Genomic DNA, 22,031 nt, shown 5'->3' on the forward strand with positions numbered 1-22,031 from the left:
ATGTCTGCCACTCTGCAGGCACTCAGTATTTGTCAAATAAATTAATGAATCCTTATTTCCAACACATAAATTTGCAAATGTGCTCATATCTATAAATGTAATGAGAAGATATAATCAATGTTAATCAAACTTTCTAATTGCTCATTCTTTCTCAGAAATTTGTGAAAACTAATGATGTTCGACATAGGTGTTAGAAGAACTGGGGATTTTAGAGTGACAAGAAAACAGATTTCAACTCCTGATCTAGACTGTAAAATCAACTCACAATGAATCAGAGAACAGGTATGCAAAATGATGCATGGGAGAAGATGGCTAGCAAGTATGAAGTGCTGACCTAACTATAATTACAAAACAACTGAATGCGCTCAGTGTGAAACTATGCAAGGAAGAGCAGGTTGTGTGACTTACAAGAAAGGTCTATAAACCGGGATTTACAGAGGCAAATGTCAGTGACACTTATTCCAGCACTTTCCAGGAAGGAGGAGCTTCAGCCAGAGTTTCATAGTAACAGGCTGTCTTAGGCTAATGTCATTATAAATTAATTCATCCAATACTCCTCAGCCCGATGCTCTTATAAATTGAATGTTTTGAACACATGGGTAGATATGCTTACCAAACTAACTTATGAATCCCATACAACTTGACTGGACTCTGAGTCTTCCAGTACGTGTAACAACATAGTGGAGGAAATCCCATGAAAATCTTAGCACACAGAAACTTTTCCTATCCTTCTGTGAGCTTTGGTTATATAAGTAGGGCTCTCTGGGATTGCACCAGGCACCTGAACAGATCCAGTTTCTTCCCTTAGACCACTTAGAGAAATTTACCAAATACTACTGAGTGCTATGAGTTTTCATGTTACATACAAATTTTAACTGATAATCGCATATGATGCTTCACCATAAAGCCTACAATAAAAAATGTTTCATTTTGTGGTTTTTCCTTTTTTTAATTGACCTGATGTATTATAATTGCAGCTTCACCATAAAATCATTTCTGACTTCCTCTTTACTATCTTGCAGATGTTCAGGTCATTATATAGTAATTCTCTTGTCTTAATCTATCCTGGCATCTGACAAGACAGATGTAGCCAAAGTTCCTCAGTAGAGTAAATCATGACCCAAACTCAAGAATGGATAGTTTAAAGCTAAAACATACTCAAGAATTTGCATACACAAATGCATATATGGTTGATGAAATCACTGAGCATGGTTAATTTGCCCTAGTATCAAATAAACACTAATTTTTATCTTAAAAAATATTCCAATAAAGGCTACACTTATATTCTTAGCTGATCTATTTGTTCTGAAGAGATGGTTAATATTACACTAAGTCTAGAAATTAGGACTGAAATTGCTAAAAGACAAATTTCAATAATGTGTTTCTATTAACAAAAAACAGCTGTAAAGGCACTTATATATCTCAAGTAGGATTTTAAAATGACTCTTCATATTTTCAGAATCATGAAACATCATCTCATTTTTAACAAATCAGAATATAAGTATGTACTTCATTATTTATTCATTTGAGGGGGGGGGAAGCACAGAGGGAGAGTGAAAGGGAGAAGCAGATTCCCAGGTGAGCAGGGAGCCTGATGTGGGGCTTGATCCCAGGACCCTGAGATCATGACCTGAGCCATAGGCAGATGCTAAACTGACCTTCCCAGGCACCCATTTTTTTTTCTAATTAACAAATGAAAATACCAGAATTTGTTTTGTTGAAATGTCCCTTGGCTGGTTATCCAGTTAAGTAACAGTAACGTATTTTCTCTTACTGATTTTGAAAAATAGTTTATTTTCAAGATGTTTGTAATAAAGAAAATATTTCCAGGGTTTGATGGGAGAAAGGGAAAGAAAACTCAGTCCCTGACATTAGATGATATATTCCAACATCTTTATCCCACATTAGTATGTACATATATTGTATAAAATAATAATGGTCTACAGGAACTTTACCACTTTTATGTTTTTTGGACAGTGACTCTTTTCATAGACATAGATAGATATAAATTTAAAAATTGTGCAATAAATCAATATGAACAATCAGATAAGTGGACATGGGCAGTAACACTAGCTGGCAAAGAAGTGGACCATCTAAGTATAATGAGCAGGACACAGGAGTACTGTCCAACAAACTTGAACATAGTTGATTTATTTCCATTCAGTAGTGCATTCATTAATCAACTCATTTATTAATTCATTCACTGGTTTATTAATTAACATATCCATAGTTTAACTCATTCAATAGCTTGTTAATCAACATGTACATAATTTAAAGCCCATGTGCCTATCATTATACTTGGTCTCAGGGATAGAATGGTATCTAAGCACCCTCTGACCTTAAAGAAATTATACTGTTGGGGCGCCTGGGTGGCACAGCGGTTAAGCATCTGCCTTCGGCTCAGGGCGTAATCCCGGCGTTATGGGATCGAGCCCCACATCAGGCTCCTCCGCTATGAGCCTGCTTCTTCCTCTCCCACTCCCCCTGCTTGTGTTCCCTCTCTCGCTGGCTGTCTCTATCTCTGTCTAATAAATAAATAAAATCTTTAAAAAAAAAAAGAAATTATACTGTAATTGAGGGGAACACGGTAGCACATGTAAATATGATTCAGACTAAAAAGAGCCAAGTATTAGTTGCTATGGTGAGATTTGGGAAGGGTACCTATCTTCCAACTCTGAAAATATAAAAAGTATCAAGAAATTTTCCCAGGGAGTGTCACTTGAGTTGAGATAGAAAGAATATATAATTATCAGCCAGGTAAAAAGAATGGGCAGTGGGAGGTAACGAGTCAGGAGGAGAGAAAATGGTGGAAAATGTTACATGGAAAAAACAAATAGTATGTGCAGAAGCTTCTGAGCAAAAAAGAATGTGATGTATTTGGGAATACTTCAAAAAAGGACCTTCAAATAAATTCAGATATGTGATAAAGCCACAACAATAAAAACCTGGAATCATGCATATTTAGAAAATATAAATCTAAACCACCAGGAACAACCAATTTAAAATGTAACGAGGGGGAAAATCTAATTCACATTAGCAAAAATAAATTTTAAGAAATATATAATATAAATATATAAATATAAATTGGTAAGGAAGAAGTAGTTGCACTTCTACACAATCATGAGTAGCAGAAAGAGAAATTAAGAAAACAATCCCATTACAATTGCACCCAAAAGAATATCTATGAATAAACTTAACAAAGGAGGTGAAAGATCTGTACTCCAAAAACTATAAAACATTAATGAAAGAAACTGAAGATGACACAAACAAGTGGAAAGATACTCCATATTCATGGATTGGAAGAACCAATATTGTTAAAAATGTCCATACGACCCAAAGCAACCTACAGATTCAGCGCAATCATTATCAAAATGCCGACAACATTTTTTACAGAACTAGAACAAATAATCCTAAAAACTGTATGGTACCACAGAAGATCCTGAATCGATACTGAAAAAGAAGTTGGAGGTATCATAATCCCAGATTTCAAGATATCCTAAAAAGCTATACTAATCAGAACAGTATGGTACTGACACAAAAAAATGACACAGAGTTCAATGGAACAGAATAGGATCCAGAAGTAAACCCACACTTTTATGAAGCCCAATGAAACCATGACAAAAAGTTAAGACTACATAATGGGAAAAAGTCTTTTCAACAAATGTTGGTGTTGGGAAAACTGGACAGCTACATCCGAAAGAATAAAATTGGACCACTTTCTAACACCATACACAAAAATAAACTCAAAATGGATTAAAGACCTAAACGTGAGCCCTGAAACCGTAAAATTCCTAAAAGAAAACACAGGCAATAATTTCTCCGACATCAGCTGTAGGAACATTTTTCTAGCTATGTCTTCTACGGGAAGGGAAACAAAAGCATTTTAAACTATTGGGACTACACCAAAATAAAACGCTTTTTGCACAGCAAAAGAAACCGAAAACAAAACAGTAAAGCAGTCTACTGAATGAGAGAAGATATTTACGAATGATATATCTGATAAGGGGTTAATGTCCAAAATAAAGAACTAATACAACTCAACACCAAAAAACCATAAATATTCCAATTAAAAATGGGCAGAGAATCTGACTAGACATTTTTCAAAGAAGACATAAAGATGGCCAACAGACACATGAAAAGATGCTCAACATTACTAATCATCAAGGGAATGCAAATCAAAACCACAATGAGATATTACTTTATACTTGTCAGATAGATAAAATCAACAACGCAAGAAATAACAAGTGTTGGAGAGGATATGGAGGAAAAAGAATCTTCATGTACTGTCAGTGGGAATGCAAATTGGGGCAGCCACTATGGGAAACAGTATGGATGTTCCTCAAAAAATTAAAAATAGAATTACATCTGATGTAGTAATCCCACTACTGGATATTTACCCAAAGAAAATGAAAACACTAATTCAAGGAGATACATGCATCGCTGTTTACTGCAGCATTATTTACAACAGCCAAGATATGGACTCAACCCAAGTGTCCATCCATAGATGAACAGATAAAAGAAGATGTAGTAAATATACACAATGAAATATTACTCAGCCATAAAAAAGAAATTTTGTCATTTGCAGCAACATGGATGGACCTCAAGGGTATAATGCCAGGTAAAATAAGTCAGTCAGAGAAAGACAAATACCATATGATTTCACTCATGTGTAATTTAAGAAACTAAACAAAGGAACAAACACATTTTTTAAAAAGACAAACAAAAAAAACAGAGTCTTAAATACAAAGAACAAACGGGTTGTTGCCAGAGGGGAGGTGGATGGTGGAATGGATGAAATAAAGTGGATTAAGTAGAGTACACTTATCTTGATGAACATTAGAATTGTTGAATCATTGAGGCACCTGGGTTGCACAGTTGGTTAAGTGTTTGCCTTTGGCTCAGGTCATGATCCCAGGGTCCTAGGATCAAGCCCAGCATCGGGCTACCTGCTCAGCAGGGAGTCTGCTTCTCCCTCTGACCCTCCCCGCTCTCATGGTTTCTCAAATAAATAAAATCTTAAAAAAAGAAAGAAATTCAAGTTCAGAGCAGCAGAGATGGCTAAAATTTTTAGGGGCAAAATACTAGGGAGCTCTTCAAATAAAGAGTTACAAACATCTACACAATAATTTCCCTTGAATCTATTGCTGAATATAAAGCTGCACCAGTTAATGTGAATCCAAATGGGGAGGGTCATACAAATTTTGACACACGTGCACACACACAAATTTAAAAAGAATGGTGCCACATACATGCAGAGGAAAAAAGCTAAAAAATATGTATGTATAAGTACATGTATAAATAATTGTGGAAAATGTGAAAAGATATATTGCAGAGCAGGGAAAAGGTGGGTGACAAATGCAATTAGAAACTTTTATGCTTTACTCCATATTCTTCAGTACTGTTTCAGTGTTTTACAAGATTGTATTTGTGTACTGATTAGTGAAAATTATCAACTAAAACAAAGTATGTAATAAGTGTTACGCTTTGCTCTTGCCGGGAGAACATGCAGGTACCTGTAGGCTGTCCTACCTCATTCCAGCAATCAGTAAAGAGCCAAATGAATTATGTATCCGAGTCCCAGTGACCTAAAGCCAATGAAATTTTACCAAAAACCTCTCCGTCTCATTTACTTCACACAATGGCAAGCACTACCAGGCACTCCTGTTCAATAGCCTCTCCCAAATTCTCTATTTTGGGAGACCAGTCTGCTTACCTACTATCCCCTGGACACCTCCCTCCATTCATAACACATTCGCACCCACATACATCCATGGAACTTAGCAGGAAACAATGTCCTGAACTCTAGCCGTGTGGCCGAGGGGTTCCTTTCCCCCTCACTTCCACCAGTCCTCCTTCCATGGGCTTCTCACGCCTTGTTTGTGACAGAGCTCAAGAATGGCTCAGCTCTGTCAGGTAGTCACACCACTTCTATTCCATAATCTTGAATTATTCTCACCTCTCGAGGGTTCTCAAAACCTGGCCCTGAATGAACCTATCAATCTCTCACCCGAATCTGATCCATAGTGACAAATCTGCACCCCACATTTCCCTCACTTCTATATCCTCTTAAACTACTTCCTCCTAGGAGTTCTTGGCACGAGATACATAAACTCATTGAAATTCTGTGCAAAATTTTGGCTTCAACAAGGCATCTCTCACCTGATCTGCTCCTCCATGAGAAACTACTGTCTGATCTCTCTCAAACTGAAGCTTTCAATAGGCAGCTGTTATTGGGTGAATTATGTCTCCCCTCCAAAAGAAGATATGTTGAAGTCCTCACCCCCAATACCTCCGAATATGACCTTATTGGGAGACAGGATCATTACAGATATAAATTGTTAATTTAACAAGGGTGGGCCCCCAATCCAATGACTGGTCCCCTTTTGTGAATGTGAAGACAAGGACATGCAGTGAGACCACCACATGATGACAAAGACAGAGACTCAAGTTCTGCAGATGCAAGCCAAGAAACTCCAAAGAATGCGAGGAAACCACAGGAGAGAGGCAAGGAAGGATTCCGCTACAGGTTTCAGAGGGAGCACGGTGCTGTGGATACCTTGATTTCACACTAATAGCCTCCAGACCTGTGACAAAGTCAATTCCTATTGTTTTTAGCCACCTGCTTTGTGGTGCTTCGTTAGGGCAGCTCTAGGAAACCAATACGTGAACCAATTTTAATATAAATGTGTTTGTTTCCGAAACTGCAAGAAAATGCAACTCCAGACATCTAATTCAAGAAGGCTCCTTGTGACCCAGAATCATTTCGAGATAATTGTTAAATAGCCCTTATACAATTGCAAGAATGAGGGTATTTAATACCCATTACTAATCTTATCACTTATATTGATAAACGGGATCTTCTCTGCTGATACAGATTTCATAATTCATTATAGAATCAACAAATACAATTAGAACTGTTTATATATGAAGAGATAAATGACCAATAAGAAATTGCCACTACCCCAAGAAAATGAATGTGAATGGAAATGACCACTGTACTTCAATATTAAATATGGTATTATTAACTTTAGACAGATATTCTTTATGTTGCAGAAGTATGTCTTTATTCCTAGTGTACTGTCTTATTTATTTATAAGTTTACCTGTTATTTATGAAGCAGATGTTGATGAAAAGCCTTCTTGGCATTTCTAGAGATGATCATAATTCTTTCCTGTTCTGACTTTTTAAACTGAAAGAATATAATAATTGAATTGTAATACTGAATACCCCCTATAAATCTCAGAATAAATCCTATCTGATAGTGATGTCTTAATCTTTAATATGTTGCTATATCTACTATATTAATTTTAGGATATGTGTACATTTATATTCACAAGTATAACTGGAGGTTCTGTTATTCTGTTATTTGCCTTTGCTGTGTGGGATGTTTATTTGTTTTCTGGGGTTTTTTCTTAGTTTTTGATGTTTGTTGTTGTTATTATTGTCATTATTCTCCTTTGTTTTTTTGGTGTTAAATATAGTCAGACCTTTTGCCATCAGTTTATCTAGCTTCACAAAAACAAACAAGAAGTGTAACTGGTACAAGAAATATCACTTCATTTAAGATTTGATAGGACTCACTTGTCAAAGGCCTTAACTTGTTTCCTTGTGGAAACAATTCTTTAATATGGTTTTCAAATTTTTCCAAATAAACCTACTTCTTCTTGGGTTAATGTTGATCATTTGTATTTTCCCAGAAAAACATTCATGTCACAAAGATTTTCACATATATAACCAATGTTTTGTTAGTTTAAGCTTCCATTATCTGGTTGTAGCCTCTTTCTCACTCTCTCTGTTATATACTCAAGATTTTCTATTTTGTCTTACACTACCTTTGCCAGAAATTGTCGATCATTTATTTTTTTTAAGATTTTATTTATTTATCTGAGAGAGAGAGAGACAGAGCACAAGCAAGGGGAAGGGGCAGAGGGAGAGGGAGAGGGAGATTCCCGCTGAGCAGGGAGCCCAACACAGGGCTCTACTCCAGGGCCCTGAGATCATAACTTGAGCCGACGGCAGACCCTTAACCGAGCCACCAGGCGCCCCAGAAATTGTTGATCTTTTAAAGAACATTCTCTTATACTTACTCATTACTTCCCATCGTTTCTCCATATTCTACTTCATTAACATTTTCTTTTTACGTCCTTATTTTATTGCTCCTTTCCTAGCTTCTCATATTAGATGATTACTTAAGGTTCTTACAACATAGAACAAAACTGACAACTAACTTATGGTGGCAAAATCTCTATTATCCACAAAACTGATACCCTCTATTTATGGAAGATAATCAAGAATTGATTAAACCACATGAAATTTATTATCGGCATTCTGAAATCTAACACCTAATGAAACATTCAATGCTCTACTGAATCACTTGTTTAAATATCATTTGGAACAGACTGCTAGGACAAATCTATAACAACAATGAAAGAACAATGACTGAGTATTTTTCAGGCTAGAAATCAATTATACTTCAGATGCAGTGAGTGGTACAGTTAAAAGGTTGAAAGTCGACTATACATTTATAAAATTTGACAATATAAATCATAGAGCAATGGTCTTTGTCCCGGGAATTTATTATACACACAAAGAGAAACCAACGTTATAACATAGATATGTTAAACTGGTCTAAAATTACTTGTGTTAAGTGCTGGACTTCAATAAATATAGCAATACGAACAAAAAGGCTGAATATAAGGCATGCAATACGTGTACTACATTGGTTGCTTAAGAAAGTAGAATGGGGGGAAAGTGAAATGGGTGAAGGGGGTCAAGAGGTACAAACTTCTGATTATAAAATATATATGTCATGGGGATCTAGTGTACAGCATAACCACTATAGTTAATAACAATGTGCTGTATAATTGAAAGTTGCAAAGAGAAATTTGCTAAGTAAAAGGTCTCATCACAAGAAAAAAAACTGTAACTATTTATAGTGACAGATAACTAGACTTGTGATGATTATGTCATTATACATAACATATACTGAATCATACTGTATGCCTGAAACCAACATAACGTTCTATTTCAATTATATCTCAATTTTTAAAAAAAGTACTTAAGTACTGTTTCGAATTTCACATTATAGGATTGTTATCTGTAAGCGTGGACTGAGACATTATCAAAATCTTGTAATTAATGGATTTAGACAATTTAAAACAATTTCTGTAGCACTTCTTCTTGAACTTAGTTCACTTGTTCAAACTCATGATCCTTCTAACAAAATTCTACGGCAAAAGTTCAGGAAACTTTGTAAGCGTCATAAAAAAATAATAACCGATACTCTCTATTAGATGTAATCCCACATATTTTATTTCTATAATGTAAAGGTAGTTTGAGTTAATTTTTTTTCTGGATTTAAAAGATATATAGTAAGGTTTTTTCCCCCACACCCTTGGTTTATTTCTGCCAGCTTGAGAGGATATACCATTATTGCATGGATATAGAGAGTCAGAACATCTTACGTTCAAATATTGGCTCCGCTTTTATTCATGTGATCCAACACAAATTACCTGAGTTTCATTTTCCTCATTTGAAGACAAGCTGTCATAACATATGTAAAGATCTAAGAGTGCTTGGCACACAGAAGTAATTCAAGTAATTGCCACCAGAGAAAAAATTAAAATTATTCCATCATTTTATAAATAGGAAGTATTAACTGTATGCATGAGCCTCTCAGATATAACCTGATATTAATCCTTCAGAAAAATGTCCTAAAGTTTTAAAATCTCTTAATGCAATGTTTCCTCAACTTCAGATATAACCACATATCATCTGTATTATTGCTTAACTATTATTTTTTCAAATCATTTTTTTCCTTCTCTCCCGACCTAGAACATTTGGATATCCCAGTTTTATTTTTTAAAATCTAAACAGAAAAATAAAATCATAGGGATTAATTTAAAGATCATCTCTGACCTCTTTGAATCATCCTGTGTCTGAACAGTGGTGGCAGACTTCACTTTACTAATCATTGTTTTGAAGTTACATAATAATGTATGTCAATCTACAAATTATTTTCCTAATATAGATTCCTAACAACATGAAAATTTTTTAGTAGTTTACAAAGCAAGTAGATTTAGAAACATGGAATATGTTTAAAAAAAAAATCTAGGTTACTGATTAAAAGTTAAGCACAAGGGGCGCCTGGGTGGCACAGCGGTTAAGCGTCTGCCTTCGGCTCAGGGCGTGATCCTGGCGTTACGGGATCGAGCCCCACATCAGGCTCTTCTGCTATGAGCCTGCTTCTTCCTCTCCCACTCCCCCTGCTTGTGTTCCCTTTCTCGCTGGCTGTCTCTATCTCTGTCGAATAAATAAATAAAATAAAATCTAAAAAAAATAAAATAAATAAAATAAAATAAAAGTTAAGCACAGGACCTAACGGGAGCTTATGATTCCCAAAAGCTTCTAAAATTCACTAAAAAATACGGGTATTTCATGTCAACTAATATAATGGGTTCATTAGTTTCAGGCTTTGGTCATAAAATGTCCTTAAGAGTAACTGATGATATGAAATGTTAGTAATGTCTGCTACCACCACAAAGGAGTGATAGCAGGTTAAGCTTACTGGTAAAACTGAGCAAACCACATTCTTTTTCTTTCAGAATTGAAACAGGACAAGGAGCAATTTCTGTATTTCAGAGAAAATGATGTAATGAAAATAGCATATATATCTCAAAGAAAAACTTTTTGTCAGATAGTCTATAAATGGTCCATGAGAAAACTTGGCTTCTTTCCTAACTATGTAAGTAAACAGAAAAAAACAAAACCAAAAACAGAAGTTTGCCCCTAGGGACATAGGATACCAGACACAGTTATAATATTATGGGAAGGAAAATATCTATCTTGTTGCATTTTATTAATAACTGATTAAAAATCAATGAAGAATTCACATATTTTGAAATATAATTATTTAGCATCAGAATTCTATCAACCACACGGGCTTTATAATCTAATACTTTAAAATCACTGGCAACATTTTTTAACGGATTTAAGCCTCTCCATTTGAGCTAACAGTTAAGTGCAGTTTAAAAAACCTGCCATATTAGTAAAAATACTTTGGAACTATATATGGCATTTACATTACAAATCATTTATAAATACGAAAAAAATTTTATCCTGTTAACCACTTCTCCAGCAAAGATTTTTCATTTAGGTTTGGGGATGTCTGTCCATGCCATAAGTTCTAATATACGACCACAGAGGAAGTTATAAGACATAGGTTTTAAATTACATGTAAAGTGTATTGGTCTAATTGAATAAATTTCTCTTCTCAGCAAAATGTAAGCCTAGATAGATATATTTCCTTTTTCTTTCAATCCATGCCAGATATCACCAGGAGGTAGGTAACTTTAAACCACTGACTGGAGGTAAGAAACAGAAAAATAAGCTTAGTGAAGAAGTGTGGGTTGCTCAGCTTACTTTCTCCTCCGAAAAACTGAGGAGAATGGGCACCAGAAGAAAAATGGCATCCCTTATTGCAAGACAAGGGGTCCCTTTGACAATGATACTTTCGGATGCAAAAAAAAAAAAAAAAAAAAAAAAGGAACATTTATGCAAATTTATCAAACTGATAAGGTGTTTTTTTTTTCATGAAATAAAAATACCACTAATCAGTAATAAAATAACAACGCATTATTTAGATGAAGCAGACATGGGGAAAGCCTTTGTAGGAGTATCTAGATAAACTCATTCAAGTTAAAAAAAAAAATGGAAAAAAAATTATTTCCAGGAAAATGGTAATATACGTGGTGAAGCATGAAACAGCAGAATGCAAGAATCAGAGATTGTACAAACTGGAGGTGTTCCCCCCACTGAAAGCATTCCTGGTAAAAAAGAGAAAATTAAACACTATGCAAATCAACACAAAACTCATGCTGATCTAATTTAAACCACAGCCCAGGAGACTGAGATCCTGGTGTTAAAGTCTAAGAGTTTGAATACAAGGTAAATGTGGGAACGGGAAGTTAAAGTGAGCTCATCCTGTCTGCTTTTCCTTAAAAATCTAGATTTTGTTTATTTTCATTCATTTTTAAATTTTTTTTCTAGCTGTCTTTTAGATTTAGCCTACTAAAGATTTAAATGCAACCAGAACAAAAACACATATTAAAAATTAAGTTGCCAAACTAGTTTGATACTCTCAATATAACATCATATTCATTAAACATAAGCAGTAGACATCTTATTACGCCTGGTGCCTTCTTACTAGGACTGGATCCTCCCCCAAACCAGTCCAACTCTGGAGGCCCTGCCAAAGGAGGTGTCTTACTGCCCCCTGCCAGTCTGCCCCATGGTTCACTCAAGAGAGGACACATGACCCCAGAAGCGTCATTCAGAGACCTTTCCCAGGATTAATAGAGATATCAATGTAACTCCTTCTTTGATTGAAAAGGGTCAAGATATTATAAAGGTGTATGACTCATCTTTCCAACTGAGAATGGAGTGAACCCAAAGGAAATCACACACACAAAATGTGGACAAATTTCTGAAATATAAAACACCTGGCTCTAATTGTGCCTACATTTAGTCAACCTCAGGAATTTTCAATTACAGGAGTTAATAAATTCTCTTTTGTGTTTAAGCAAAGTTAGACCAAGTTTCTATTACTTGCAAACAAAAAAGTGTCATAAATATAAGAGAGAAGAGATTTGGGTTTTGCATGTATCCATTAATATCTTACTGTACCCCCTAGGGCTTTCCAGCCAAAGAACAGCAAATTTTTCCCCTAGGGATTTTTCTAAACTGACATACACAAATACTCTAAATTATCCCATTATCCTAACTTAATTACCAGTACCTTTGGAGGAGGGGAGAGGTGTGAGGTGATGGTGAAACCACATCATCTATTTGATAACTCCCCAGATTTAGTACATGTTCTATATATACTTTGACACAAACAATTCTTTAATAGAGGATCAAATCTATTATTAATAATGAAAATACTAATTATATGAAGTATTATACATAGCAACCTTATTTTCTGATCCCAACTAAGTATTTGTTTTAAAGATTTTATTTATTCATTTATTTATTTATTTATATATTTATTTGACAGAGAGAGAGAGAGAGAGAGAAAGCGTGTGCACAAGCAGGGGGAGCAACAGGCAGAGGGAAAAGCAGGCTCCCTACTGAGCAGGGAACCTGATGCTTGGCTGATCCCAGAACCTGGGATCATGATCTGAGCCAAAGGCAGCCACTTAACTGGATGAGCCACCCAGGCACCCCTCATCCCAACTAAGTATTAATGGAACTTAAAAAAAAAAAAAAAGAAAAAACAGAACTACAAGCTTGTAACCAATTCTTATGTTATATGGCATAGTACATCAAAAAAATTCAACCATACTACATCAATACACATGGATATTGATGGATATTGATGCTGAAGCCCCAAACAAAGAAATGACAAGTACTATCCACCTACGAGTCTCATGGGTGTGATTAATGAAAAGACTATTTCAGAAACACAGCTATCATCATTTCCATTTCCAGCAGTTAAATCAATAGTCTCTCACCACGGGTTTCAAAGATGAACCAAACCAGAGAAAGTAATGCATACTTACAAATTATAAAGCATGTCAGCCATGTTGCTACGGTAGTACAAAGCATTTCTATAGGCGCTTTCAGCTTCAGAAATTTTGCTCTGACTCTTCAGAACATTTCCAAGGTTACCCCATGCTGCCAAGAAGAAAAAGAAGTATTCAGACTGAGCGTCAATGCAATTATACATGACATAATATCAGGCCATCAGCAAGTACCACAGGGAGAGAAAACCTTCATAAAACATTTTTAAGAAGGGAAATTTATTTCCTTTATACCCAAACATTTCATCAAGCCAGGAGATTAAATACAATCAAAGTCTTAAAGTAATTATTATGTCTCAAAGCTGATATACATATGCAGTTCATCACAAGGCCAAGAACAATGTTATCTTAAGATCACCTACAAAGACTTCATGCTCTTTCAAATTTCAGTAGGGGTCTTTGTGGCCTGAAATTATTGTATACTTACTGAACCAGAAACTGTAAGAAATCATCTTAAAATAAGCAAAGACAAACATGGTAAAACTGATACACTACATGGAAGAACAGGATAAAAAGCAAAATAACTAAGATCAAAGCAATAAAGAGGCTTAATAATCATCAGAACATATCGGTAAAACATTGTAATTCTTAAAACAGTTAAATATATATGGTTTATTCCGATATAATATTCTTTTATACCTTCCCTGCTAATAAATCTATTTGTAGGAAAAGCACTGTCTCAGTATTTTCATACATATTTATTTTTCTTATAGATTTATTTGAAAGAGACAGAGCATGTGTGTACACAAGCAGAGGGGGAGGGGCAGGAGAGGGAGAAGCAGGCTCCCCACTGAGCAGGGAGTCCAATGCAGGCCTCAATCCCAGGACCCCGAGATCATGACCTGAGCCGAAGTCAGACGCTTAACTGACTGAGCCACCCAGGCACCGCCATATATAATGTTTAAATAAAATCTGTAATTTCTGTATGCCCTTTATTTTTTACCCCAAGTAATCATGATTTCTCAACATTCAAAAGATCAAGGGTACACCATCAACAACTGTCTTTATAGCATGGCTCTAGAGCAGACCTTGCCCTCAAACATGGATACTTCTGTTGTCTTCCTTCCTGACCACAAGGAGACAGTGTGTCCAGGGCCGAAACCGGAGTCCTTCTCAGACAGAAGACAGGGATGAGAAGGAGGCTTATTCATCAAGATATATTTACTTGGGTAATTACTGACTGTATCTGAGGAATGAAAGGGGCTTGGAGTATCCATTTTTAATGCATAAAAAAGGGTATAATCTTTCAGTGCCAAAGTTGCCTGTGTGCCCTGCTAATTTAACACTGGCCTTAATTTACTCATCAGTAAAACAGAAAAAAATAATTAGTATTTCATGGGTTTTGTGATGAGGATTAAATGAGTTCATATAAGTAAGGTGTTAAGACGGTGCCTGTCATGTGGCAAACACTCAACAAATATTTGCTATTATCATTAATATTATTGTGATTGATACTTTTTGCAATTTACAATGTCAAGCTCTGCTTACAGAAATATCAAATATAATGCACTTTATGCCCTTATATTATCTACAGAGAGTAATAATTTTCTTGCATTTGGAAAGTCATATACCTCCTTTTTCCTCTGATGGAAAACAGAAGGAAAGCCCTGTTCTTCAATTACTCATCACCTAATAACATCACATACCACACCACACTCCTGAAATGGATCGTCTCACTGAGCTCTGAACATAGTCCTATACATAAATACCCTGTCCACTCTGTGAGTGAGGAAACAGACTCAGAGACACTAAAGAACTTGAAAAGTTAATACAAAAGTATCAGAGCAGGAATTCTGATCCAAGGCTGGTGGCTTCCAAACTTTTTCCACTATCCACCTAACATTTTCAGACCACGTTTCATCTTTCATTGCAAACCAACACTCACACACTACAAATCAGACCTTGACATTATAAATCCATGAACAACTGAATCCTTGAAGTGACAGATAAAACTTAGTTTTAAAATACTGTCAAATGAGTTTAAAATATTCTCAAATTCAAATACTAAATTTAGTAACAGGAAATACAAAGTAGTAGTAAAAACATATAGTAAATTATAATTATCTTCAAATTTAATAGGCATAATTTCACATGTATTTTATCACATGTATTTTATATCCATCCCTTCCTTCCCTGCCACTAATATTACCAAATGAATAAAATATGGCTCTATGGAAACTTCTAATAGCTAGCCTGTTTTCAACACACTTCACCTCTCCCAAAGTTCTGCTCTGCTTGTGTCATAAATAAATGAAATTCTGTTTACACTGAATGACTCCAGAGAAATGCCTTCAAATATTAATTTAAGCCCCAGGAAAACACCATTATAATACTATCTCATCTAACCCATAGTCTTAAAACACAGATGCTGAAAAAAAAACATAATAGCAAAGAAACCGCTTTGAAAATTTTAAGGCATATTTCCAGAGAAACAGACTGACATTTTTCTCAGGTACTTATATCTCAATGAAATAATAAGCTAACAAGTGTTTCTCTTTTTAAAAGTCAACAGACATAGAGTTATGTTTAGAATATATGTTTACTCAATTGGTTGTTCATTTGTTCATTCATATACATATCCAATTATTAAACCAATGATTTGCTAAGCACCTATCTGGCACTGGGAACTTGATCAGGGGCCAGGCACCTGGGCCTGTACATACATACAAGTTCTCACACACGCAGAGCTTATGTTTGAAGTGGGAAGTGAAGTAGAGTGGGACAGGAAGAACCACACAACAGAAGAAATGAGTTAACTTCAGATAAGTGCTAACAAAATAGCCACGTAAGGTGGAGTGGATGAGGCGAATTTATCTAGGGATTATCTTAGAAACAGGGAAATGGATGTGATGTCTAAGGACTGAAAGATAAGGAGCCAGCCTTGCAAAGACCAGTGAAGCCAGGTAAGGGGAAGAGTAAAAGCGAAGGATCGAAGGTGGCCTCCACTGGGACAGGTGGCAGGGGAGATGGTTATTTCAAAGTGAAATAGAACTCAGAATTAAAAATCCCTGGCAAGGTTATCTGAGGCAGAGCCACAATGTGGTGCCAAGTTTCTTAATTTTCATCCAGCTAGAAGTCTCTCACGTCCTTACGATTCAGTCATTGCCCTGGGTGACTGGGAAGTGAAAAAGGAAATTCCCAAATGAAGCATATATGTTTAAAACAATTTTATCTACTTATGAATGAAGGCGGAAGGAAGGGAGAAAGTGGAAGGAAAGGGAAGAAAGGTAGACTTCAATGTCCTAAACTCACCAGACACTCACCATCAGGCTATTTTTTTCTGTTGTACATACACATTCTTACAGAATACCGACTTGAGACAAAGTTACTTTGAATCCATGATAAGTGAGGCAAAGCGAGATTACTTCATAATTTTACCAAACACAAAAAAGAAAAAGGCCACAGTACAACCCATAAAATACCAAAGATCCTCCTCTCTTGCTAAATGAATGACTTCTTTATCCAGTCATAGAATTGTTCTAGCATTCAATCTAAAGAACAACAGCCCTGCTTCTTTACGCCCTCTCCCAAATCACCCAAGCAAAGTTCATACCCTATGATACAACCTCAGGATCCCCATGGTGTAATATTCCCTCAATGAAAATAGTAATTAAGCCAAATTCTTTACCATCAGTGTGTTCCTGAATGTCTCTGGCTGAAAGGCATTGACAGAGAGGATTTTATCACACTCAAATATGAAAACAATTCCTTTTCAAAATCCCCCCTCTTGTTCTTTTTCCTCACTCTCTTTTATTACCTTCATACCAGTCTACTCTTTGAGTATTAAAGGAGAACACAGGCAGATCGCGACTCCCAGGCATTCCACAAAGTAGGCAGGTCACCTAAGGGGCCACCTTTACCAGCTAGTGATGCATTCATTTTATGAAAACTGCTGTCACTATTTCTGTACTAGTTTTTAATTTAAATGTGATTGAGTCTTGCATCAATACTACAAAAACTCAATGCTAACATAAAGATCACTTCTAAAATATAAAACCATCCTACAGAATTATGAACTTAAATTTAAAAATGCCACCGGTAGTCAACTAAATAGTAATTCTTTTCATAAAAACTATTCATTTATCATATTTCAGTGATAAAATGTGCAAAAAAATCATTAAATTAAAAAAAACATTTAAGATTTAGCTACCACAGATATAGTTTAGAGGAAAATGCATTAAAGTGAACTATAAAAAGTACATCTTAAAAGGGCTAATGTTACAATTTCACATCTATATAATTATCCTATAGAATTAATCAGTGTAGCTATGGGTTTGTTTTTCTATTACTTAAATTTGATCACACCAATCAAGTCAACTTTTTTATATCAGATCAGTTTTTAAATCTAGCTAGTCTGACTAATTAAAAGTATCCAAACCAAAACTTGAAAAATATGGAGAAATATCCCAAGGCTCATGGGTGGGACAATTTAACATTATAAAGATGTCAAGTCTCCAAAATTAATCTATAAATTCTATGTAATTTCAATATTTTCCCATTGTATATTAATAGATGCAATTTTTTTCTGAGCATAAGAGAAATATAAAACTTGATTTTTATACCATATTTACCATATACAAAGTTTTAAAAGTTAAATGTGAAAAGATAAAGCTAACAAGAATATGGAGGAGAATCACTCTGTGGAAAGAAAGAGACTTCTTAAAAAGACCTCCAAAAATAACTCAAAAGGTTTAAAAAAAAAAATGAGGTATTTGAGTATCTTAAAATTAAGGACTTCTAATTATTGAGGGATAATATGGACAAAGTTAAACATACATTAATACACTAGAAGATATTTCAAACCATGTAAATAAGGGACTGTACTTCAGAAAAAAACCTAACAAAGCAACCAGAAAAAGATAAGAAATCCAACAGAGGAAAAAAAAAAAAAAATGGTCAAAGGATTTGAACAAAAATGGAAACAAAATAAAAAAGTTAAAGCATTTTAACTAATATTCAAATTCCTCAGTAACCCAGAGAAACACAAATCATGACAATGAGATTTGAGATTAGCAATATTGAGGAAACTGCATAAAGCCAAGTCCTGGTGGGGTTGCGGGGGAAGGCCCCGTGCACTGTTAGGGGCAGTGTAAACCTGGGACAGCCAACCTGCTGGGCCATCTGACAGAACTCAGTCAAATGAACAAGAGTCACTAAGCCCAGGTAAGTCCTAACCAGCAATTCCACTCCCAGAAAAATTTTCACCCAATAAAGTATGTAAAAGGGTGTTTAATGCGAGCCTCTTAGTGTTGGCTGACAGTGGGAAGCAATCAACGCATCCGTCATGGGAGTACCATGTGGTACATACGCTTTATGGATTACTATCCAGAAGTGAGGACCCCCAAATTCCCTGTAAACATTGTAACATGAAAGGACCTTAGAAAGCTGACAAAGAATCAACATATCAGAAGCATTCTGCACGTCTCAACTCCAGCTACATATATTAAAAATTCATTCCCACCCAAATTATCACTACACAGTTTACAAAGATATATTATAAATCTAAGGATGCAAATCAAGTACGTTAGAGCAGTTGTCTATGGTGCAAAGGAAAATGAAGTTAGGAACAGAGATAAAAGGGAATAAACACAGGAATAGAAGAGAGGAAAGCTGCAGGCATCATCCCAGCCATGATCAAACTGGCCATGAACCTAGGAATATAATTAATCTAACTGTCTGCAACTGGTTTTAGGGCAGGGAGAGGACACAAGGGAAATGGAGGGGAGGGGAGGAAAGGAGAGAAGAGACAGAAGAAAAATTAAGGTCACATCCCACATTCTCTTAAAATAGAGATGGGGTTATCCTATACCCTACTTAAGGAATAAAGGGTTTTAACAGTCACTAAACTTTTTTTTTGGTACTAAGACAATCGGAAACAGATGTTTGGGATTATCTTCAAATTTTCCCTTGGTAATTACACTTTGGACCAACAAAACTTAAAGATCTTATATTTTCATTAATATTTAATATCACTTACATTTTTTTTACATGTTTAGGCCCATACATTTTAGTGATGCATTCATTTCATGAAAGTACCTTTTTTAAAGTACAATTTTAATAGAATAAAATCTCTGAAATTCGTCCAAGAAATTATGATGAAGCTTAAAAAAATATATCAATGTTTTTAAAGTCTGTATTTTAATAGACAGTGTGTGCACATGAATCCAATTCACACTTTAAACTCTGGAGATAATATAATAAAGCTCTTATTTGAAGTTCAAAAAATGTATTCTAAAATCTCAATATAGTTTTTTTTTTTTTTTTAAGATTTTATTTATTTGACAGAGATAGAGACAGCCAGCGAGAAAGGGAACACAAGCAGGGGGAGTGGGAGAGGAAGAAGCAGGCTCATAGCAGAAGAGCCTGATGTGGGGCTCGATCCCAGATCGCCGGGATCACGCCCTGAGCCGAAGGCAGACGCTTAACTGCTGTGCCACCCAGGCGCCCCTCAATATAGTTTTTAAAAGTTCTTCCCAATAGCATCTGAAAATATTCAGAGTACTCATTTTATTCTTGTTTTACAAAGTGAATATTATAAGAAGCTGCTCTCATTTGAGGGTACTGCTGTCCCATCCCATGGCCTTACCTTCCAGCACCATGAGCCAAAGTAGAGGAAAAAGTGGAGAGAGAAGAGGAGGTAGAGAAGGAATTTAAAAACTATTGTGATAATAAAAATAATTAAGAGTGCTTTCATTTATTTAAAGCTTACTATATGCTTGTCAGTGTCCAGAACTTTAACCTAATAAAAAACCTTTGAGATATATTACTACAACCATTTCACTGATGAGAAAACTGAGGTTAAATCCCTAAGCAGCAAAAAGTTACTGACAAGGAAGAACCAAGGTATGTTGGTTTCCAGGCATCAGAATCTATTTAGAGGTAATGCTATCTCACCCTCTCAATATGGAGTCTGAATATAAAGTAGAATAGCATACACACACACACACCATATATATACTCAATATTTTTACATATTGGAGGGACTGGAGTATAATATGAAAACAAAATAAAGTATTCAAATGAGATCCCTCAGAACTTCTAGGGGCAAAAAAAACCCCTCAGAAACAACAAAAACAAAAAGGAATCCAGTACCCGTATCTCATAATGTATTTTCCATACCACAGAAAAATTAATGCCAAACAATATATTAAGTGTTTTATATTTCTTTGGGAACGTAATTTTAAATGTCACATTTTCCAGTTAGCATATTGGAAATAGAACATACTCTGTATAAACAAGAGGTTGTTGCTCAAAGATGCTGGGGACTTCGATACATTAATCAAGATCTTGTAGTGCCCTGGAGATGCCTTGCTAGGAACAGAGATTTTACAAAGCATTTTTAACAAGTACATGATTAATTTCCTAAGACTAAAGCATATATGATGATTACATGAAGAGAAAGCAAACAGCTGCTTCGAGGTATCACTGAATAAGCTTTAAAAAATCTGATCTATGAAGTTATTTTATTTTCAAAAAGAAAACAAAATTTTTTTCTGCTAAAATACCAGGAAGTGAAGTAGTAGGAATAACTCTTGTATCTCAAGGGCCCTTCACATTGATATTCAACTGCACCTATAAGGTATCCACTTACGAAGAAACTTGACCTTAATTCACAAGGAAAGCTCCTCTTGTACTTTGTCCACAATCTGCCACAGTTTATGTTCCTTGAAAGGCTCAAGAACAATTAAATATTCCCATCTCGCTAAAGTTGTTCTAAAGAGAAAATCAAATGTGAGCTCCCTCTAGAAATGCTAAGTGATCTACAGCAACAAATACCTCCCATTTTTTTTCAAAGCCCTCATTCAAATACAGTGTTTCTAAATTCACAGACGAACTTCAAACTCACTCTCCTGCATCTCCTATCTCTTGATATATTTCACAAAATCAATGCAGGGAGATTTGAGCAATTTTTTCAAGGATATTTCTACTTTATACTAAAAGTCTGAAGACATGTATATTTACCAATTATAAAAGTTAAAATAATTTTCTTATGATTTTGGCATATAACGCTCTTCAAAAAATTAGCTAAGATGAATGCCTTTCAATATTACTATTTAAATCTGAAGCTACTTATCATTCAGGTCTACATAAGCGATCACGCCTGAGGGTTATCATATCAGCATTTTCATTTCATTGGTGCACTGAACACAGTCACCAAAATCAGTAAGCACTTTCGCTTTTGACTTCTGCCCTCAGTTGGCATTTATTTTTACCGTAGAACTTTCATATAGATCTTCAGATCCTGTATGAAAATCTTGAGTTCTATGTAAGGATCTGGCAAAACTGAAACATTGAACTGCATAAAATAAGGTGATAAATCCTGAATTTTGTTTCCTTCCAACATGAGTTACTTGCTTGAAATCAGAATACTACCACCAAGAAGGGTTAAATATGGAAATCTCACCAGTTATCAAAGCCAGACCAGGTGCAAAAGAAAATAAATAGAGGAGT

General features: G+C 35.3%; 1 protein-coding gene across 4 annotated transcripts in view; it reads right to left on the bottom strand.

Annotated features, from left to right (window-relative positions):
* TMTC2 (transmembrane O-mannosyltransferase targeting cadherins 2) overlaps nucleotides 1–22,031 on the bottom strand; it is an 835,540-nt gene that overhangs the window by 612,726 nt on the left and 200,783 nt on the right. For all 4 annotated transcript variants that reach the window (XR_015727148.1, XR_015727149.1, XR_015727150.1 and 1 more), the window contains exon 4: nucleotides 13,560–13,674. Coding sequence is in view for 1 of the 4 variants with exons in the window: in XM_045780076.2 (XP_045636032.1) it covers nucleotides 13,560–13,674 (115 nt within the window). In the remaining 3 variants the exon portion in view is untranslated. The remainder of the gene's footprint in view (nucleotides 1–13,559; nucleotides 13,675–22,031) is intronic.

Source organism: Ursus americanus, chromosome 17 (genome assembly GCF_024610735.1).
Source record: "Ursus americanus isolate L20-20 chromosome 17, mUrsAme1.1.p, whole genome shotgun sequence".
NCBI classification, from domain to species: domain Eukaryota; kingdom Metazoa; phylum Chordata; class Mammalia; order Carnivora; family Ursidae; genus Ursus; species Ursus americanus.